The 17,220-nt window shown below is 33.6% G+C and overlaps 1 protein-coding gene across 1 annotated transcript in view; it reads right to left on the bottom strand.

Moving 5' to 3' along the window:
- Positions 1-758: 758 nt before the first annotated feature.
- LOC146168116 (von Willebrand factor-like) overlaps positions 759-17,220 on the bottom strand; it is a 34,050-nt gene continuing 17,588 nt past the window's right edge. The window contains exons 8-22 of the mRNA XM_083386213.1: positions 16,667-16,823; positions 15,465-15,574; positions 15,089-15,258; positions 10,560-10,781; positions 10,321-10,490; positions 10,148-10,263; positions 9,954-10,082; positions 5,179-5,362; positions 4,929-5,117; positions 4,712-4,861; positions 4,179-4,316; positions 1,375-1,596; positions 1,226-1,312; positions 1,053-1,164; positions 759-994 (exon numbers count right to left, since the gene is read on the bottom strand). Coding sequence (XP_083242339.1) covers positions 759-994; positions 1,053-1,164; positions 1,226-1,312; positions 1,375-1,596; positions 4,179-4,316; positions 4,712-4,861; positions 4,929-5,117; positions 5,179-5,362; positions 9,954-10,082; positions 10,148-10,263; positions 10,321-10,490; positions 10,560-10,781; positions 15,089-15,258; positions 15,465-15,574; positions 16,667-16,823 — 2,392 coding nt within the window. The remainder of the gene's footprint in view (positions 995-1,052; positions 1,165-1,225; positions 1,313-1,374; positions 1,597-4,178; positions 4,317-4,711; positions 4,862-4,928; positions 5,118-5,178; positions 5,363-9,953; positions 10,083-10,147; positions 10,264-10,320; positions 10,491-10,559; positions 10,782-15,088; positions 15,259-15,464; positions 15,575-16,666; positions 16,824-17,220) is intronic.

Here is a 17,220-nt window from a genome sequence, read left to right as displayed (position 1 = left end):
ATTTGGTTCACTAATCAAGACGCCGGGACAAAGCCCTAAAAATTAAACGGAACATATGGTAAGGCCCAATAGAAAGTGAAATAGTTGCTGCTGCTAACTAACATATAGTAGCCCTAGGTGCCAAATGAATAAAGTTATGCGGGCCACTGGGCCATAAGCTGAATAAGAGCTCGCAAGTTCTACTGAGAGTAAAGCTTTTGGTTTGTCCCTGTCTGTTAGAGTTGGCTTTTGTTCAGAGGCGAAAAGATAAAAATAAATATAAAGTGAACACTTTGATTGCAAAATTGTTCCGCATCGTCTTTACCAAACTAACATCATAGAAAACGTATATCATGACCAACTAGCCCTTTCGCATAATTATGTTAACTCATATAATTTTTGGCCCGTATATATTTTTGGCTTGCAGAAACAAGTACAAGAAAGTATATAACACGCAATATATTGTATAAACCATAAACCAAAGTAAAGTATATACTGTTTAGATAATCCTGATATAAAACCCAGTTTATAAAGGTACAATGAAACTAGCAAACCACCTTTGCTGGCATGGGTTACATATTCTAAACAGTTGGTCAAAACTGGGATAGATTTCTAATTCATTCTACATGGCATTACTAAGACATTTAGTTTTAAACTTATGTTGTTTAAAAACACAACTTACAATTAATGCATTGAATATACAATATACATCTATATTGACGAACGTTCTTATAAAAACAACCAACATCACATTCTAATTATTCTTAATTAGAATTAAACTATACCTGGCCAAACTTGTAATAATGTCCATCAAATGTTGTCACATGCATTGCACCATAAGCACGACATTCTCCCTGACACACATTGTCTGTACACGACCAGACACCACCGGAACATTTGCAGGTATTACAGTCTTTGCGCATTTCTTGTCCTTCCTTGTAACTTCGCCCACCGTAAACACATGGACATTGTTCCTTCTGGACGCACTGACCAATAGTTTCATCGTAAACAAATCCTTTTTTTAAATACAGAAATTAATTCTAGAACCATTTTTATTTAACAAGTGGATATACCTGAAATACATTGGCATCCAGAAATGCAATGTTCCGGTTTAGTAGGTTCGTCATTGGGCAGATGCATGCTAAAGCAAGTAACCTGTTCTTTCCATTTACACTTTACAAATTCCTATGAGAAAACCAATAATTTAACGATTAGTAAAGGATACCAATTTACCATTCAAGCACACCTCAGTTTCAGAACAATCATCTTCAACAGGACAGTAATTGTCACTGCATTCCCATTTTCCGTGGTGGCATTCACAGACATTGCAGTCCTAAAATTTGAATTTATTATTACTAACAAACAGATTTATTATTGTTTTCCAAATTAACTAACCAACATGTGAGATTCAGAAGGAAGGTATTTTTCCCCATCAAAGTAGCAAGGGCAACTCTCCACAGAAATGCAAAACCCTTCATAATTCAATACTTTTCCCTCTGGACAAGTACAACCAGGAACACACTCTTCACTGCATGGAATAGTCTCATGAATAGCCCCACATGATGCTTTGCATGACTTCGCACATTCCGACCAAATCATTCCTTCAGTACAAAATTCCTAAAATACAAGTAAAATACTTTTTGCCAAAAAATCGAAACAACAGTATCTAATTCGTTTTTTTAAACTAGTATTAATCAGTCATATTTATCACTAACAAATATTGAGCATTTATAATATACAGGGGATCTGATGAGGCGCAGTTGTATGAAAGTTTGGCAATGTTACAAGTCAATTTGTCGTTAAACAGTGAAACTTGATGTTAAGATCTTTCTAGTTTCTCATTGCAGTCAAGCAATACAACTGAAAATAGTCTAAAATCAATGTCAAAATAAAACTTTTAGATTAAGGAAGTCGCAGTAGTAAATAAGACTTAAACTGACGTAATGTGGCAGGTTTAGTTTTAACGAGTTTCTGTATTTTAATCTCATAGAAATTATTGCAAAATCTTATTGACGCAACCAGCAATTTTAAATACATCTAGTGTATGACAAAAGTTGGATTCGGGACTCTATGGACTCGGTTTGTTTTGCTGGAGTCGGATTTGGGACTCGAGTAAGACTACCCGAGTCCCGAGTCCGACGTGCGCATGATAAAGCAGTACCAAATTTTGAAATTAACCATGTAAATTGCAACGGTGGAATAGCATACTGTGAAAAACATTTAAACCATGTTTTGTGGGTGAATAAATTATAACACACCCCGATTGTAGTGCTTTATAATGTGTCGGTTTCAATTTTGTGTCGTCTGTTACATGAACTGATGTGTGCATTAGTATTTCTACATAGCGGGTGCTGTGTAATGGACAGCAACAATAATAAATCTGAATAAATCCATAAAAGCTTGAGTGAGACGCTACACCTATATGAGTGGATTGCTTTATTAAATGGATGAAGTACACGCCGTTGAGTCGGAGCCAGGCACACGACAGGAAAAATCGCACATTTGGCTGGAGTCGGGCTCAGATAATTTATTACTGACCCGCAGCCCGGGTGTAAATACCTAACATTTAGATGTAATATTCAATGCAAAATTCAAACATCCCTAAACACGCTTAAACAAAAAACAACTTTTCAATTTTAAAACCATGTATGTCGTGTAAACTTTTTTCAGACGAGACAATTTGCAGCAGATATGCACTGTAGGTAACTAAGCAAACAACATTACAATGAACAATTAAAACAATTGAATAAAAAATAGAAGTTTTATAGTTACTTCAAACGCATACACCTTAGTGTTTGTTTTAAATGTATTTAAACCTTATTAGGAGTCATATCACAAAGAAAGCGCAAGAAATTGGCATGGCATTACATTTTGCTTTTTCAGCTACGCTTTCATAACCGAAAAAATCATACATACTATCCACCTAACAATTGTTAGGTATTCTTTCCCTGTGCCTTGCGATATATGAAATTGATGTGTGTAGAAAGTTTGATGCGAATACTTTTTTATTTTGTTGCAGTGCCGCAAGCTAAGAAGTTCAAGACCCACTTTTTACAAGCTAGAATAAATATCCATATACAACTCTTCAAACAAAACGGACGTTTTGTTTCCAGCGCCGTACCGACAGGTGCTGAAAGATTACCTCGAAATTGTGCGTTGTCTTATCACTTTATATTTTGAACGTTGTTTTATCGCTGTATATTTTGAACGCGTCTCGCACATTTTTATCTCCTTTTTTGTTAGTGTGATTTTACTTTGCGCCCTGTTGGCTTTGTGTGTTAGTCCCTGACAAAGGCTTGCCGGATAGTAAGCCGAAACGTTGGTTAAAGAAATATATGCCAGAGGAACCTATTTTAAATATACTATGCCTGGTAGCAACAGCATATTTATTAACTGTTCAAACGTTTGTCAATGATATAATTTCTGTGATATGGTGAAACTAAATATGTCTTTTAAACGCTGGATACCACATTTATTCGTTTTCGCTTGAATTTAGCTTTGTTTTAACAAACACTTAATCAGTTATGGAAAAATAGTTCAAAGGTAAATCGAGTTACGGTTTGTTAACTAATCACGACCACAAAAGAGCGATTTCCCGTTGTTTGTTGCACGACAGTGAGAAAAATCGTAAGATACAATACACCGCTCAAACTTAGACTGAGAAAAATATATGTTCTTTTCAAGTAAAGTATTTAGTATTTAACATATCTCTTTGTGAAGCATATGTGATATATCGCCTTGTGAACGCAATGTGTAGGCCACACGAAACATTCTCTGCACTCGGCTTACCGATTACGAACAAAAACTGCTCAGCCCACTGTACTTAACGATACTGTTTCGTTCGCAACTTTTGCTTGTCGGTGTTTGATGTAAACATACCCGCCGCTAAATATTTTTGCCACCATAATACGATGAGAAGTTAGAAAAAAAAGTTTAAATCAAAAAGTAATTGTTTAACCATAATTTCTCACCTTTTTATTTGCTATTGGTTTAATTTTTATTTTATAAGAAATCTTTTTTCACACTAATGTTACTTTGCGCATGTTTTATCATTTCACACTAACTTCTCGCTATCTAGATATCAAAGGAAAAATAAAGGTGTTTTCGGGTCAGTAGTCGAATATTTCAGCTAAAGTGGATACATTAGATTAGGTATTTCTTATATGTAATATATGTGCATACATATTGTTAGGACTTACAATGCAATCAACCTCTGATCGCCAATCGAAAACAACTCCTTGCTTACTACATGCAATGGTGTAAGTTGCAAAGACACTGCATGCCATTTTGCTTACAGGTAAGCTGCAGTAATCAAACATACATGCTTCATAGAAAGGCTGAAAACAAAATGAAAATATAAGTTAAGATAACGAGTGGCATTACCTTAAAAATGTTAAACCAGTATAAAATTAGGTATGTTTTGAAATATCAATGGAATCAATAGTCGTTCCATGAGTCAAAACTTTGTATCTGTATTTCTAGTAAGATAAAAAAAACTCTAGAAATAGTTTTTAATTTAAACATCCAATTTAAAAAAATCCTTTGATAGGAGTCCAGTTTAGTTACATATAATATTATATTGTATATTTATATATATGTTTTTTTATTATATATTTATCTATATTAAAAACTGACCATTCAATACCTTCCTATTTATTTTTGTAACCACAATATTACCCGTTCAACTCCCGTAATTATAATATATATGGTGAATATCACGGCAAAAAATTACTTGATATTCGACGATATCGTGGCATTGCAGAAATGGTGGACTGCGTAATTTGGCACAAACTTCCTTGGCAGATGGTTTGTTAATGCTATTAACTATACAAGGATGCTCTCTTTTTGGATCCCAGCGAGGGGCACCAGGGCATGTAGAGGTCTAAAAATAAACAAAATTTATCTCGATAATAAATACAAAATAAAAATAAAAGTAAGTAAGTATATACCTGCCATAAACTAGCAAATTCATAAATATCCTCATGAGTTATCCCATCTGGAGCCCACTTGTCATCATCTTGAATGGAATTGAAATTTCCACAAAGGCCAGTAATTAGACCACACATGTTGCTTTTGGCTCGTATGTAACAACGCGTTCTTTTGTCCCATAAAATTGTCATGCCATTCCAGATTGTTAACTGCCAACACAAACAATGGATTTAACAAATTTATAACAAGATTAAACAACTCTATAAGTACCTTTTGAAATTCTGTTGTAACATCTTCAACAGCAAATGAATCCTTGACAAATGGCAAATTTACTTGATTTGACTCATGCATAACAACCCCTCCAGATAATAACTTAACAGTGACTCCATTTACGGTCACAGCAAGATTTCTCGTGCATTGTTGCCATTCCTTTATTCCACCTAATGAGTTTTTTCTACAAAAAAGGATAACAACTAAAAATATAAAAAGTATAGGCACATGGTTATCTTATGTTTAAATGTTCAATAAATAAAATTAATAGTTTCAAATTAAGGTGAAGCGTTGCTTCAATTCTTTTTGGATATTTGAGCTGCATTATGGCAGTTGTTTGTTTGTGCCCGAATCTGAGAAACCTGACATAAAATGAAACTGTGCGAAATTGTTTCTAATCGCTATGAGCACACTCCGGATTGGTAACGGACTGTTATAATTCTTTGAAAGTTATCTCCCATGATGTAAATACCCTATATAGCTCAGGCCAAAGGTTGGTTGCTTTTGTCACAGCACGATGCAATACAAACAGTAAGGGTTATGGAGGACCGATTCACACAGAGGATCTTGAATTTATACAATATTAGGCCAAATAGCTTTAACTAAGTCAGGGATTGCAAAACCTTTTATCCGGCGACACTAACGAGACTTGTAAATTGCTTCAAATATGGCGTAACAAAGATATGTAGTACATGACTTTATAAACAAGCAACCCTAAGAAACTTGCTGTTCTCATTTAAACTAGTGCGCAAATAAAAACGAAAGGCAGAGAAAGGCAGGGCGCTCGCGCGAAGCGAGTTAAATTTGACCAGAAGCTTTGAGCCATTTATCAAACATCTACCCTATATGCTTTATAAAGTACCAAGCAATGGCCATACTAGATAAACGCAAAGCCCTAAACAAAACTCAATAACTATTTAGCACGAATTGCAATTTTAAGATTTTCCACGTGGCTAGCCCACAATCACTTATACAACATACAGGTAAAATACTATCGGCACGCGATATGTGCCATGGTATGCAATAAGCCAAACAAGCTTTGCGCAAAGCGCTAAAACAATGGCATTTACGCAGTTAAAAACACACTATAGCATGGGTGGACAAATGTATTCAATCGAATAGCCATTTGCCGAAAATGCAAGTAGCCTACCAGAGAGCCTTAAAATTATTTTAATACAAAAACAGTAAATAATGTAAGTTCAGCAATAATAACAGAAATGTAATATAACAACACGGTAATAATTAACACAACGGTAATAACAAAATAACACGCACAATATTTATCAATATCAGTCGTTTTTTTGATTTGCTAATCTTTGAAAATTTGAACGAAGATTCTATATCTAGTGTTACGTCATAAACGAGATTCTGGCCTAAATAAAGAAAATAAAACGAGAGAAACGTTTATAAACAGTACTCTTGGTAGTCGTTACATTTTTTGGAATTTTATGATTCCACTAGAAGAGCCACAAAAAACATGAAGGACTGTCGGTCGCAGGCCGGATAACTGTAAACATTAGAGATCGCCGGCCGGATATAAAACTCGTCACCTTTAATGACCTTAATTATTATCAAATGAAGAAGAAATAAACCAAATATTTATTAAATTTATACTGAGCTTTGCGAAATCGCCGTTCAGGTTTCATCAAAATTTAGCTTAGTTTTGCATCCGACAAACATTTACGTTCATAAAGTATGAACTACAGTATTTTACGCTCTTGAAGTAAATGTTCCTCGGTTGGGACGAATTAAACCAGTGGCCAGATTTTGCCCGCCGCCCGTATTTTGGTGAATCCTGGTTAGTGACAAAAACTCTGTAATCGGTCACTGTGTGACCCGCGGGTCAGTGTTTCGCTATCCCTGATTTAAGCTGAAAGGGGATTTAGCAGTTTTATTCAACTTGACATGATACTGTTAACAAGATAGCTTTCTGGTGTTCTCCTGCCGATGTAAGGATTCACAGTTTTTCATTGTACTTTTTAGTGACAACGCAATGTATTAAAGGCTTGAAAACAAGTTAGTAAACGAAAATGTGGTCTACGTTATGCAAGCCATAATGTCGTGCGCAGCTGTTTTATACGTTGTTGCCCAGTTAAGATCATAATCTGTTAGAGAAAGGGTATATATATTTTTAATGTCTGAGATACACTTTGACTTTTTATAATTTTTATTGAATCTTCACTGTGACTACATCGCTCCAATGTTTTGTCAAAGCGGTTTGGAAATTGTCGAAAACAAGTACCTTATAAAAAGAGCCATTCTTTGGCGGACTGATCCCGGCCCGCGGACTTTGTTTGGCCCAGGTCAGGCCAGACTTGGACAACTAGATTTATTTTAGCTTTTAAAAATTAAATTAGAATTAAATTAAAGCATTTTAGTTTTTCTAAATTAGATTAGAATTAGAATTAGATCGTTTTGAGTTTTCTCAAATTAGATTAGAATTAGAATTACCGAATTCCTAAAATATGAAGTTTCAACTAAAATTTGAACTAGAATCACATATAATTATTGACAAACAATTTAATTTAATCGCAATTTATTCTTATAAGAACGTGAATGGTAATTACGTGTGTGCTAATTTTTATGCCTTTTAATGTTTTTAGACTGTAAAAATACATACAAGAAGTTCCAACCAAAAAATTATGATTGAAATTCTGTGTTTAAGCTGAGAGACTAAAAATGCCGTTGGACAAAGTAGCATTTTTGGTAAAATCCGAATTAGATTAGAATTAGAATTAGACCATTTAAGCAATTCACAAATTAAATTAGAATTAGAAAGCCGCATTTTGCTCTAATTGAATGATTTGGAATACTAGAATTATCTAGTTGTCCCAAGTCTGGGCCAGGCTGGGGCAATGTCAGATATTTCTTTTCGTACTTAATTTTACTAAATTTAACTACATTCATTCTTTATCGTTGATTCAACCAAGTTATAAACCGCGTCTGTGTTGGCTTGTGTTGTTTTTTGTTTTAGTCGTTATCCTTTTTCCAATTATATCAATTATCCCATTTCCTATTTTGATATTATGATAGATCTGTTGTCAATTTTCGGCCATTTTTTACTTCCTATTTAAGCTTAACTGTGTACTTAGCAATTTTGTAAAAATATTTATTTTACGATATGGGAAAAATAAAACTTTTGCATTTCCAAGAGTTTTACATATAATAGTCGAAAAAAAAAACACTAATTTGCGTTACCCCGATCATCAGCAAAACAGCAAAAGGCTACTAACTATAGTGACTGATACCGCCACGACACTAAAGCGTCCCTTTAACAACATTGAATTGTTTAAATCTATATATTCTTCATGTGTCAAAATTTAATCGAAAAAAGTTTTAGGTTTTTCTAAATTTTCGTTTCTTAGGTCAAATAATAATTGACCTAGTTACAATGAATGTACAAATGATCCAGGTTTCGTAATCGTTAAATCGCTACTTCTTCGCCCCGGATAACTTTGTCAATACTTGTAGCACTTGTTAAAGTAGCATGGCGTTACAAATAGGTTTATGCCTAACATTTTACGTTGCAAAAACATTTTACGCTGTAGGTTCTCGTATCAGATGTAGTACAGCTGTTTTCATAGTTACGGAGGGGAAGTAACGGTTCTCTGAGTCTATACATGTAGTCGAATTTGAGCATTGGGGAGAAGATTCGAGTTTAGTTGGAAAAATAATTCAGCGCAATTAAAGTAAATTGTATTTCGCTGCATCGTTGAAGTGTGGCTTAAGTGCTTTCAAAGATTTAGGACGCAATATACAGGTGGTTTACTGGCAATGACAATAATCAATTAGAGAAATCTTTGCATAATTTTTATTAAAAGGTTGGCTGGAAAAAGCATAAATGCCTTTGAATTTTAATATCGATGTTGCTAAGTACAAGGGGAAAATTGCGTTGGAGTATATACGGATGGCGCAACTTCCGAATCTTTAAAGTGACAATGATTAGAAAAATGCAAGCTTACTAACGCATGCGAAAGTCTAAATAAACTATGACAAGGCTACAGTATACAAAGGCTATTGCATTTAAAATATAAACTTGTTATGTCTTTAACTTAGCAGAGAAGTCTGCACTACTACACTTGCAGATTTATTGCGATGATTCTAGGGTTGTTTAGTTATGCTACTTGTCTGACATTTTTATGTAATTGAATGATTGTAACATGTCTCTTCAGGAAAAATGCAGCATTATTACGTATAAAGACAAAATTAAAGCAGTTATTAAAAAGCTTACAATATGGAAAATAGAACGGAAGATAAATATTTACTGCAGCAGATGTAAATATTGTAAAGAATCAAGTAAATTGTCTTCAGACAGAGTTTAAGAAATACTTTCCTGTGGACTTTGCTTCGGAAAAAGTAAGTTAAATACGCAAACCATACAAACACATGCACAAGCCCACAAAGAATTCGCAGAGTTATAAACTTACGGAAGCTTACAATCTTTGGATAAAAAAAGAAAAGAAAAAAAGAATACCACATTTCTGAACCTGCTGTTGATAAACTCTTGCGGTTTTGCACAACATTTTTGTGAAGCCGCATTCTCAAGTCTGTCCGTCCCCAGGTAAAATGCCTATCCGAAAACCTAAGTATTTTCTTCTTCCTGTATTGTCTTGTATCAAGCCACGAATGAACGACTTACGTAAAAATCAAAAAAAAAAAAAAAGGGTAAACAAAAAAAGGAAAACAAAAATTGGACACAAAAAAGGAAAAAAGGTTGAGAAACAATGTTCTAACCAAAAAAACTATATTTATATAATAAAAATGTACAAACTTACGTGCATCGTTCATTTTCAACAACAATTTCAAATGAGATGTCTTGTAATCCACTGGATTTTGCCAGTATATAGGAACAATCTGTATCCGCGCGCATGCTATATTCAACGCCGTCAAATGTCTCATAATGCCTAAAACATCGCATTAAATAAACATAGGAGTAAACAAAGTACATAAAGTAGATATTTTTGCACACCTGTCTCCAAATGTACGACATATCCCATCACAAGTATTTTTGGTACAGACCCATTTTCCACGAGCACATACGCATTGGTTGCAATCCCTTCTAATTTTACTTTTTGGTTTATGGACCTAAATAACTTTATTGTTACATTTTTTTAATCTTTAATGAAAGCTTGAATAACCTACTTTTTCTCCAAACAAACAAGGACACTCTGATTTGGTTATGCATTCACCATCCTGAAGGTACATGTTTTCTGGGCAATGGCAACCGTCAATACAATGGCGATCTTCACAATTGTATTCTCGATCAGAGCAAGTCAAAGGACAAGAAGATCCACAGTGATCAAATACCATACCTTGAAAATTTAATAAATGTCAAAAAGGTAGCGCACTAAATTTAAATTGGATGTCATAATGACTGATACCTAATGGACACATCTCTTCACAAAGACCTTCTGTTCGCCATTCAACATGAACACCTCTCCTGGAACATTCACGGAAATATGCAGACATAGAGGAACACACGGAATTAGGTTGAGCACTATAAAAACACACATCTTCTTTGCAAGATTCAAAGTAAGAAAGTGGTGGCACAATATCTTGACATTTCGAGGTCATGATAGAACCGCACATCTGTATTGCTTTTCCTAAATATAGAGTATACAATAAAAAGTAGTTTACAAACAAGCTTTAAATCATGGTCTTGATTAGTAATTTTTAAACTTATTTAGCCTGCGGCGCACTGCAATTTTAAATACATTCACGGCAAACAAGTATAAATAAACAATTAATAAAATAAAAGTGAAAATATAAAGTTGATTCGCCTGTAAAATAAATCCACAATGTTCCTTTACAAAGGTTTTGTTTTGGGTTTTATCCTGGGATGAATATTATTTGAGCATATTTTTGTCGGATATTTTTGGGATGAAAGATCGCGTAATTGCGCCTACTAATATATAAATATAAATATAAAATTTTAAAACTTAACATTTTTTCTATTTTTATGTATTTTGACAAACTAAACGTGACAAAATTAGCATGTGAAAGTTTCGTTCGAATCTAATTTATATTGAGCATTCTAGAGACTTGAACAAAATTATTGCGATCGGTCATGAATATTAAATATCGTTTTTTGGCCGGCTAAACCCTTATTCCCCCCATTATTTATACGTAAAATGTTTAGGGGATAAGATTATCTGCTAGAAATTATCGGCTGACTAGCCTTTGGTGTATAAATGGTAAGTAAAACATACAATATAACCACTTCGGTAAACAAAACAAAAAAGTAATAATATTCTTTAATAAATATATGCAACAGCACACTAGAACTAGACCAGCGGTTCTCAACCAGTGGGCCATGCTGGAAACATTTTGAGTGGGCCACAGACCAATTTTATAAAGCTAGATTAATGAAGAATTAAGTTTTATTTGTGTCACTACACTTAATTTTACAGAAATAATGGCTTGAGAAGGAATTTAGAAGGAATGTAAATTTATTGTTCAGCAGCTGGTATCTTACTAAAGGACGGTTAAAGAAATAATCTGTTTTGAAACATGTTGTGCTGTTTTTTGTTTTAAACCTATTTCATAGTTTTTTTTGTTTTTTTCATAAACATTTTTTGTGCAACAAAAATGGGTCACGAAAGAAAAAGGGTTGAGAACCACTGAACTAGACGGAGGTGCGGTTGTTGCATATTTTATCAGAGGGGGTTATTTTCGTGGTTTAGTGTTTATTTTTTTGTGTGTTAGCGGGCTGTCATACATAGCGTTACTTACCAGGATTACTTTTAAATTTTATTAATTTCCACTTTGTTTCGTTATTTAGTATATACGTTACATGTTCTATAGTTTTCTTAACTTGTTTCTGCAAGCAAAAACAGATATGGGCCGAAAATTACCCGCCTTAACTTATGGCTGGCACGCAAAAAAGGTAGTTGCTAGGGGCTCATTTTATTATGCGTTAGTTTGGTAAAGACTATGCAAAACTAATTTTATAATCATTGCAATCAAAAATATTTTACTTTTGCCGCTTTAAAACAAAAATCCCATTCCCAGAGGCAGTGACAAACTAGCACTTAACGCCTTAAAGCTTTACCTTCAAAAAAACTTAGAGCTTTCTTGGCTTATGGTCCAATTTGGCGACACAGTTAACGAACATCATTGCGTTCTACGATGAGTGAAACTTTATTACCATGTATTACCGCGACAATAAAATCAAATACAGCGAGGTATTTGGGGAATAATCAAAAAAAGTATTTAATAAATAGAATTTACGTAATAATGCGTTTTTACGATAATGCGTACGGCCATGTTATTAAATTTTGGCCTGCTAACATGTTTAAAAACCAAATATATTTGTTCTCATGAAATAGTTAAACGGCTATGGTTTGCTATACTTTTGCTAATTTTACTAGGCAACTTTTTACCATGCCTTGTATAGTGTTTTATAATGTACCAGTTACCATTTCGTGTCGTCTGTTACATGAACTGTTGTGTGCATTAGTAGTATTCTACCTAGCGTGTGCTGATGTTGTGCTGCGTAATGGACAGCAACAATATTTAATCTGATTAAATCCCTAAAAGCGTGAGTGAGACCCTATATCTTGGTCCGTGCAATCACTGTTAAAACAGACTTTAAATTTTTTTTTGTTACGGGCAATATGCAAACCTCTTTTATGTGCCTAATACGCCACCTGTTAAATCAAAAGTTTTGCGAATTGAAACCAAATAAACTTTGTCACAAGATTTCGCATTTAAATTTGCAACGGTAAAATATTTTGTTTTGTAAGAACAATAAGTTATTTGACTAAGGAGCCCTTTCTAAAAGGCAAGTTACACGCGCCCAGGGATAATAAAACGCGCAACATGGTGCCAATCGCTTTGTCAGCTGAACAAAGCAAGCTACGTGAACCAAGTCTGTATTGAAGTTTTTTACCGCTATGTAGGAGTAGAGAACTAAAACGATGACGTGGATTATTTGAGGTTTTTGCCACCCCAATCGAAGGCCCCAGGGGTACAGACGCATAAACCTTTTATACGCACCTACATACCATTCTACGTCTTAATTTCACTTTATTTCGTGTTAATTTCACTTCATTTCGTGGTATAGCATATATGTTGCATGTTCTATCGTTTCGTTAACTTGTTTCTGCAAGCAAAAACAGATATGGGCCGAAAACTTCCCGCTTTAACTTATGGCTTAGATGCGAAACGGGGTAGTTTAGTGAAGAGATTCATTTTTTACTTAAGTTTAACAAAACTATATGCAAATTTATTTTTAGAAATTTTTAGAAAAAATATATTTGATAAATAGACTTTTGTAGATAATACGTACGGCCATACTAATATTTTTTTCTCGTAAAATGGTTTAACGCCTATGGTATACTATACTTGAATTACTAAGACGAGCCACTGCGCACAATGAAAGTTGCACCGTAGGACAATAAAGCGTAGCAGGCGTCCAGTCGATTCGCGAGCTGAACAAAGCCAGCCACTGTAACCCAATTCTGTTTTTTTTTTCTACCGCTAGATGGGAGTCGATAGCTACCGCATGCTAAAACGATAACGTCACAATATTTTAGGTTTTTTGTCCCCCAATCGAAGATACCTAGGGGTACAGACTCATAAACCTCTTATGTACACCTACATAGCACTCTACGTCTTGTCTGAAAATTTGAGAATTCTACGATGTATACTTTTTCAATAAAGCATCGGACAAGAATCGGTCTGAAACATTTAACGGCAAAAACAAGATATGTCACGAAAATAAATTTTCGGCCCATATAAGAAAAACGGCAAAAAAAAATAAGTCCCGAAAATAAATTTTTGGACAATATATTGATGCTTGAAAATAGATCCAATGACAAACCGCATATGACAAAGACCCAAGCATATGTTTATGGTTTGGTTTGTTTAGTTTTAAACAAATAATTTGTCAACGTTGAAAAACAGTATAAAAAAATTGTAAGGTGAACTTGGCGCGAATTTTATAGTGTAATATCTCCGGAAGCTGTGGCGCTAAAAGTTGAAATTTTTACACGTTACTCGTATTGCTGTAGCTATTCAGCAAACTAACTAAAAAATATTGATAAAACATTCATATTATAAACATGAATATTATCATTCAGCGATATTTACACCTATCTGTTTAGCTAACAAGTACACATTTTAACGATTTAACTAGGAAACAAACCTTCGAAAAATTATAACTGTTTAACGTAGCTATATAGATAATTATCCATTTTAAGTTTAGAGGTCGACCTACGGATCTTTTTAGATTAGAGCAGCTTAATTCGATGACCATAATGCCCTTTCGCTGTCCTTATGTTATTCTTTATTCTATTTTCTTAATGTTTGTGCAGATAAACAAAACAAATTAAATCTAAATTAGAGGAGAATATTTGAGACTTGAGGAAACTACTTTTTTATTGGAGGGGGCGGGTAAAATTAAAACTTTAACAAATATAAATAAATTAAAGTACAAGAGGATTAACGTTTGGAAACACGAATCGTGGGATAATTTGTGGCTACAGATCATAAGAGAGTTTTTTTTTTAAATGCTTTTGTCTGTTACTTGTCAACACAAGTTAACGAACTGTAGATATATCTATTTGTTGAGTGGTAAAGTATGTTTTGTGATTTTTAAAATAAATAAGTTAGTTTTGCATAGTCCTTACTAATGCCACTACAAATCTGAAACTCCTTTTTTATTCAAAGTCAAAAATAGGGTAGCATGTTTAACTGTTTATGGCCCACATCCGTTTTTGCCAACAGAAAAAATAGAAAAGTTAAACATGCAATATGTGACCTTAACCAAAAAATCCTTGTAAAACCCCAAACAACAAAATTTTTTTTGTTGAAGCAAGAAATAACCACAGAACTAAGCCAATAATTGTTTGGGGTAAGATGAGAAAAAGGAATCTGCGAAAAATCTGTTGTAATCTTTTAAAATAACCTGTGAGCAAACGTTGTTCCATTAAAACACCCTCTCCCCACGAACAAAACGGCTGGCTGCCTGCTTCAGCACAGGTTTGCATCGCTCTCCAACTGTTTGCAAAAACTGAAGGATCTGTGACAACTTTGGGTTGGTCACTTTCATAAATGGTAAGATCATCACTGCAGTCTCTATCAAATAAACAACACAGTGTCACATTGAACAAAGAAAGACTGATATATAAGTGATCTTCAGTTATTGAGTTGACTTAAGTTTAATGAAATCACTCTTAAAAATGATTTAAATATAGCTTTATAGTTATGCTGCATACAAAAAAGGGTTTTGATAAATATAAGAACCACAGTGCAGCCAACATTCCTAAAGGCAAAAAACAAACCTGTTAAAGGTTCCACAAAGTCCACCTGTTTTACCAAGCATTTCCTCATCCACATGTACCCAAATTTGTTCTGATCCATCCCATTTCACGTAAAGATAGTTTGCGTTATCCTATAACAGTAGCACGTGTTCAATATTGCAGTCAAATGTGTTACACAAGTGTACATGACAAGTTTAAATAAAGTGTTTGTTTAAATTGGGTTATACCTTTTCAACAAAAAAGTAATATTTATATCGTAATAATCTTTTTAGGTTTTTATTTTGATTTACTTCTCTTTAAAGACTTGGAATAAAATAGCCTATTCAATATATAAAAGTCCCAGGTCTACTAAATACACCATATTTCATATTTGCACCAGCTTAATAGTTATATAAAAAAGGTTGATCTGCACAAATTTTAAAACGCAAAAAACTGAAAGCAAATTATTGCATGAATTGCTAACATTATGCAATCTAACATGGTAAAAAGTCCTGTACATTCTTAAAATCTGATAAACTATCGAGTCTGGCCTCGAGATCTGTGTAAACGCAACCAACTATACAATAGTTTGGGCGAGTGGTAGTTCTTACTGGCAAGGGCTGGTCTGTAGACAAACACCTGAATGATGAGCGCAAATTTTAATTGTATATCAACCCTAGATCTTGTGTGTGTTTTTCTTTGTTGAAATTTGTTAGGTGGCTTTGTGAATTTCTATAAAAGCGGTTAACCCATTTGGCCGGTTTGTCAATTTAAAAAAAAACCTCATGACTATAAATGCTTCCTGATTTCAGACAAAACTGTGCTCTAGTATTATTTATTGTTATATTATATAGGTGTAAAGTGTTCAAAGGATGACAGATAAAATAATAAACTTGTTAGTATAAAATTAAAAAACCTTTCTTCGCAATTAAGTTTAAGTATTTGTCTTGTCTTATGATCCATTTATCACCTGACCTGTTACATTTAAAGTGCTGCTTAAAAAGGTAACGAACATGAAACTTCTTTTTATATGTAAGTACAAATTAGCAATTTTTTAATTACTATATCCAGTAATATCCCTGCACCTACTTCAAGCTATGCAGATGTCATTTATGACAGAAAGTTATTTCAAATATACTGATTATGGGCAAAGCTGGAAAAAATATTAATTGCTTAATTTAGAAATAAAATCATGTCAATATTAAAAGTAAAAATAATTCTGGTGAGTGCAACAATTGGCATACCTTGACAACAATATATGAGGATATTGTTTCAACAGAAAGACCATAAATGTATTCTGGCAGTACAAGTTTAGTTGATTGGCCATAAGCTGATGGTTCTCCAGTATCTTCATCATTTTTAAGTTGAAGCATGTTGTCACCATATATAATAACAACACCCCTAAAATAAATCTTATTCAAAATAGCTATATAAATATGGACCCACTATGAAGAAAAAACAGTTTAACAGTATAGCATCAACCACATCATTCTGATTTATAAATATCACTTTAGAAAAACAGTTTGTAGTTCTTTTAAAGCAAGTCACTTTAATCTATGCAAGTTGTCCCCATTGTCAAGTTGTTCCCATTTAGGTTCAACCAAACTCATTTTTGACTCTTTTATAATGAAAGTTGTCCCCATTGTCAAGTTGTTGCCCTTTAGATTTAACCAAACTCATTTTTGACTCTTTTATAATGAAATTTCTGAAGAAAAATACTTGCATAAATTCATAGCTCATTTAGTCTGTAGTTTTTCTACTTTTAAACATTTGTAATGTCTTTTTACAGAAAGTCTAA

Source organism: Ascidiella aspersa, chromosome 1, assembly GCF_963924565.1.
Source record: "Ascidiella aspersa chromosome 1, kaAscAspe10.2, whole genome shotgun sequence".
Lineage (NCBI taxonomy): Eukaryota > Metazoa > Chordata > Ascidiacea > Phlebobranchia > Ascidiidae > Ascidiella > Ascidiella aspersa.
Note: the sequence above shows the minus strand (reverse complement) of the source record. Positions and strands in the feature narration are given on the sequence as shown.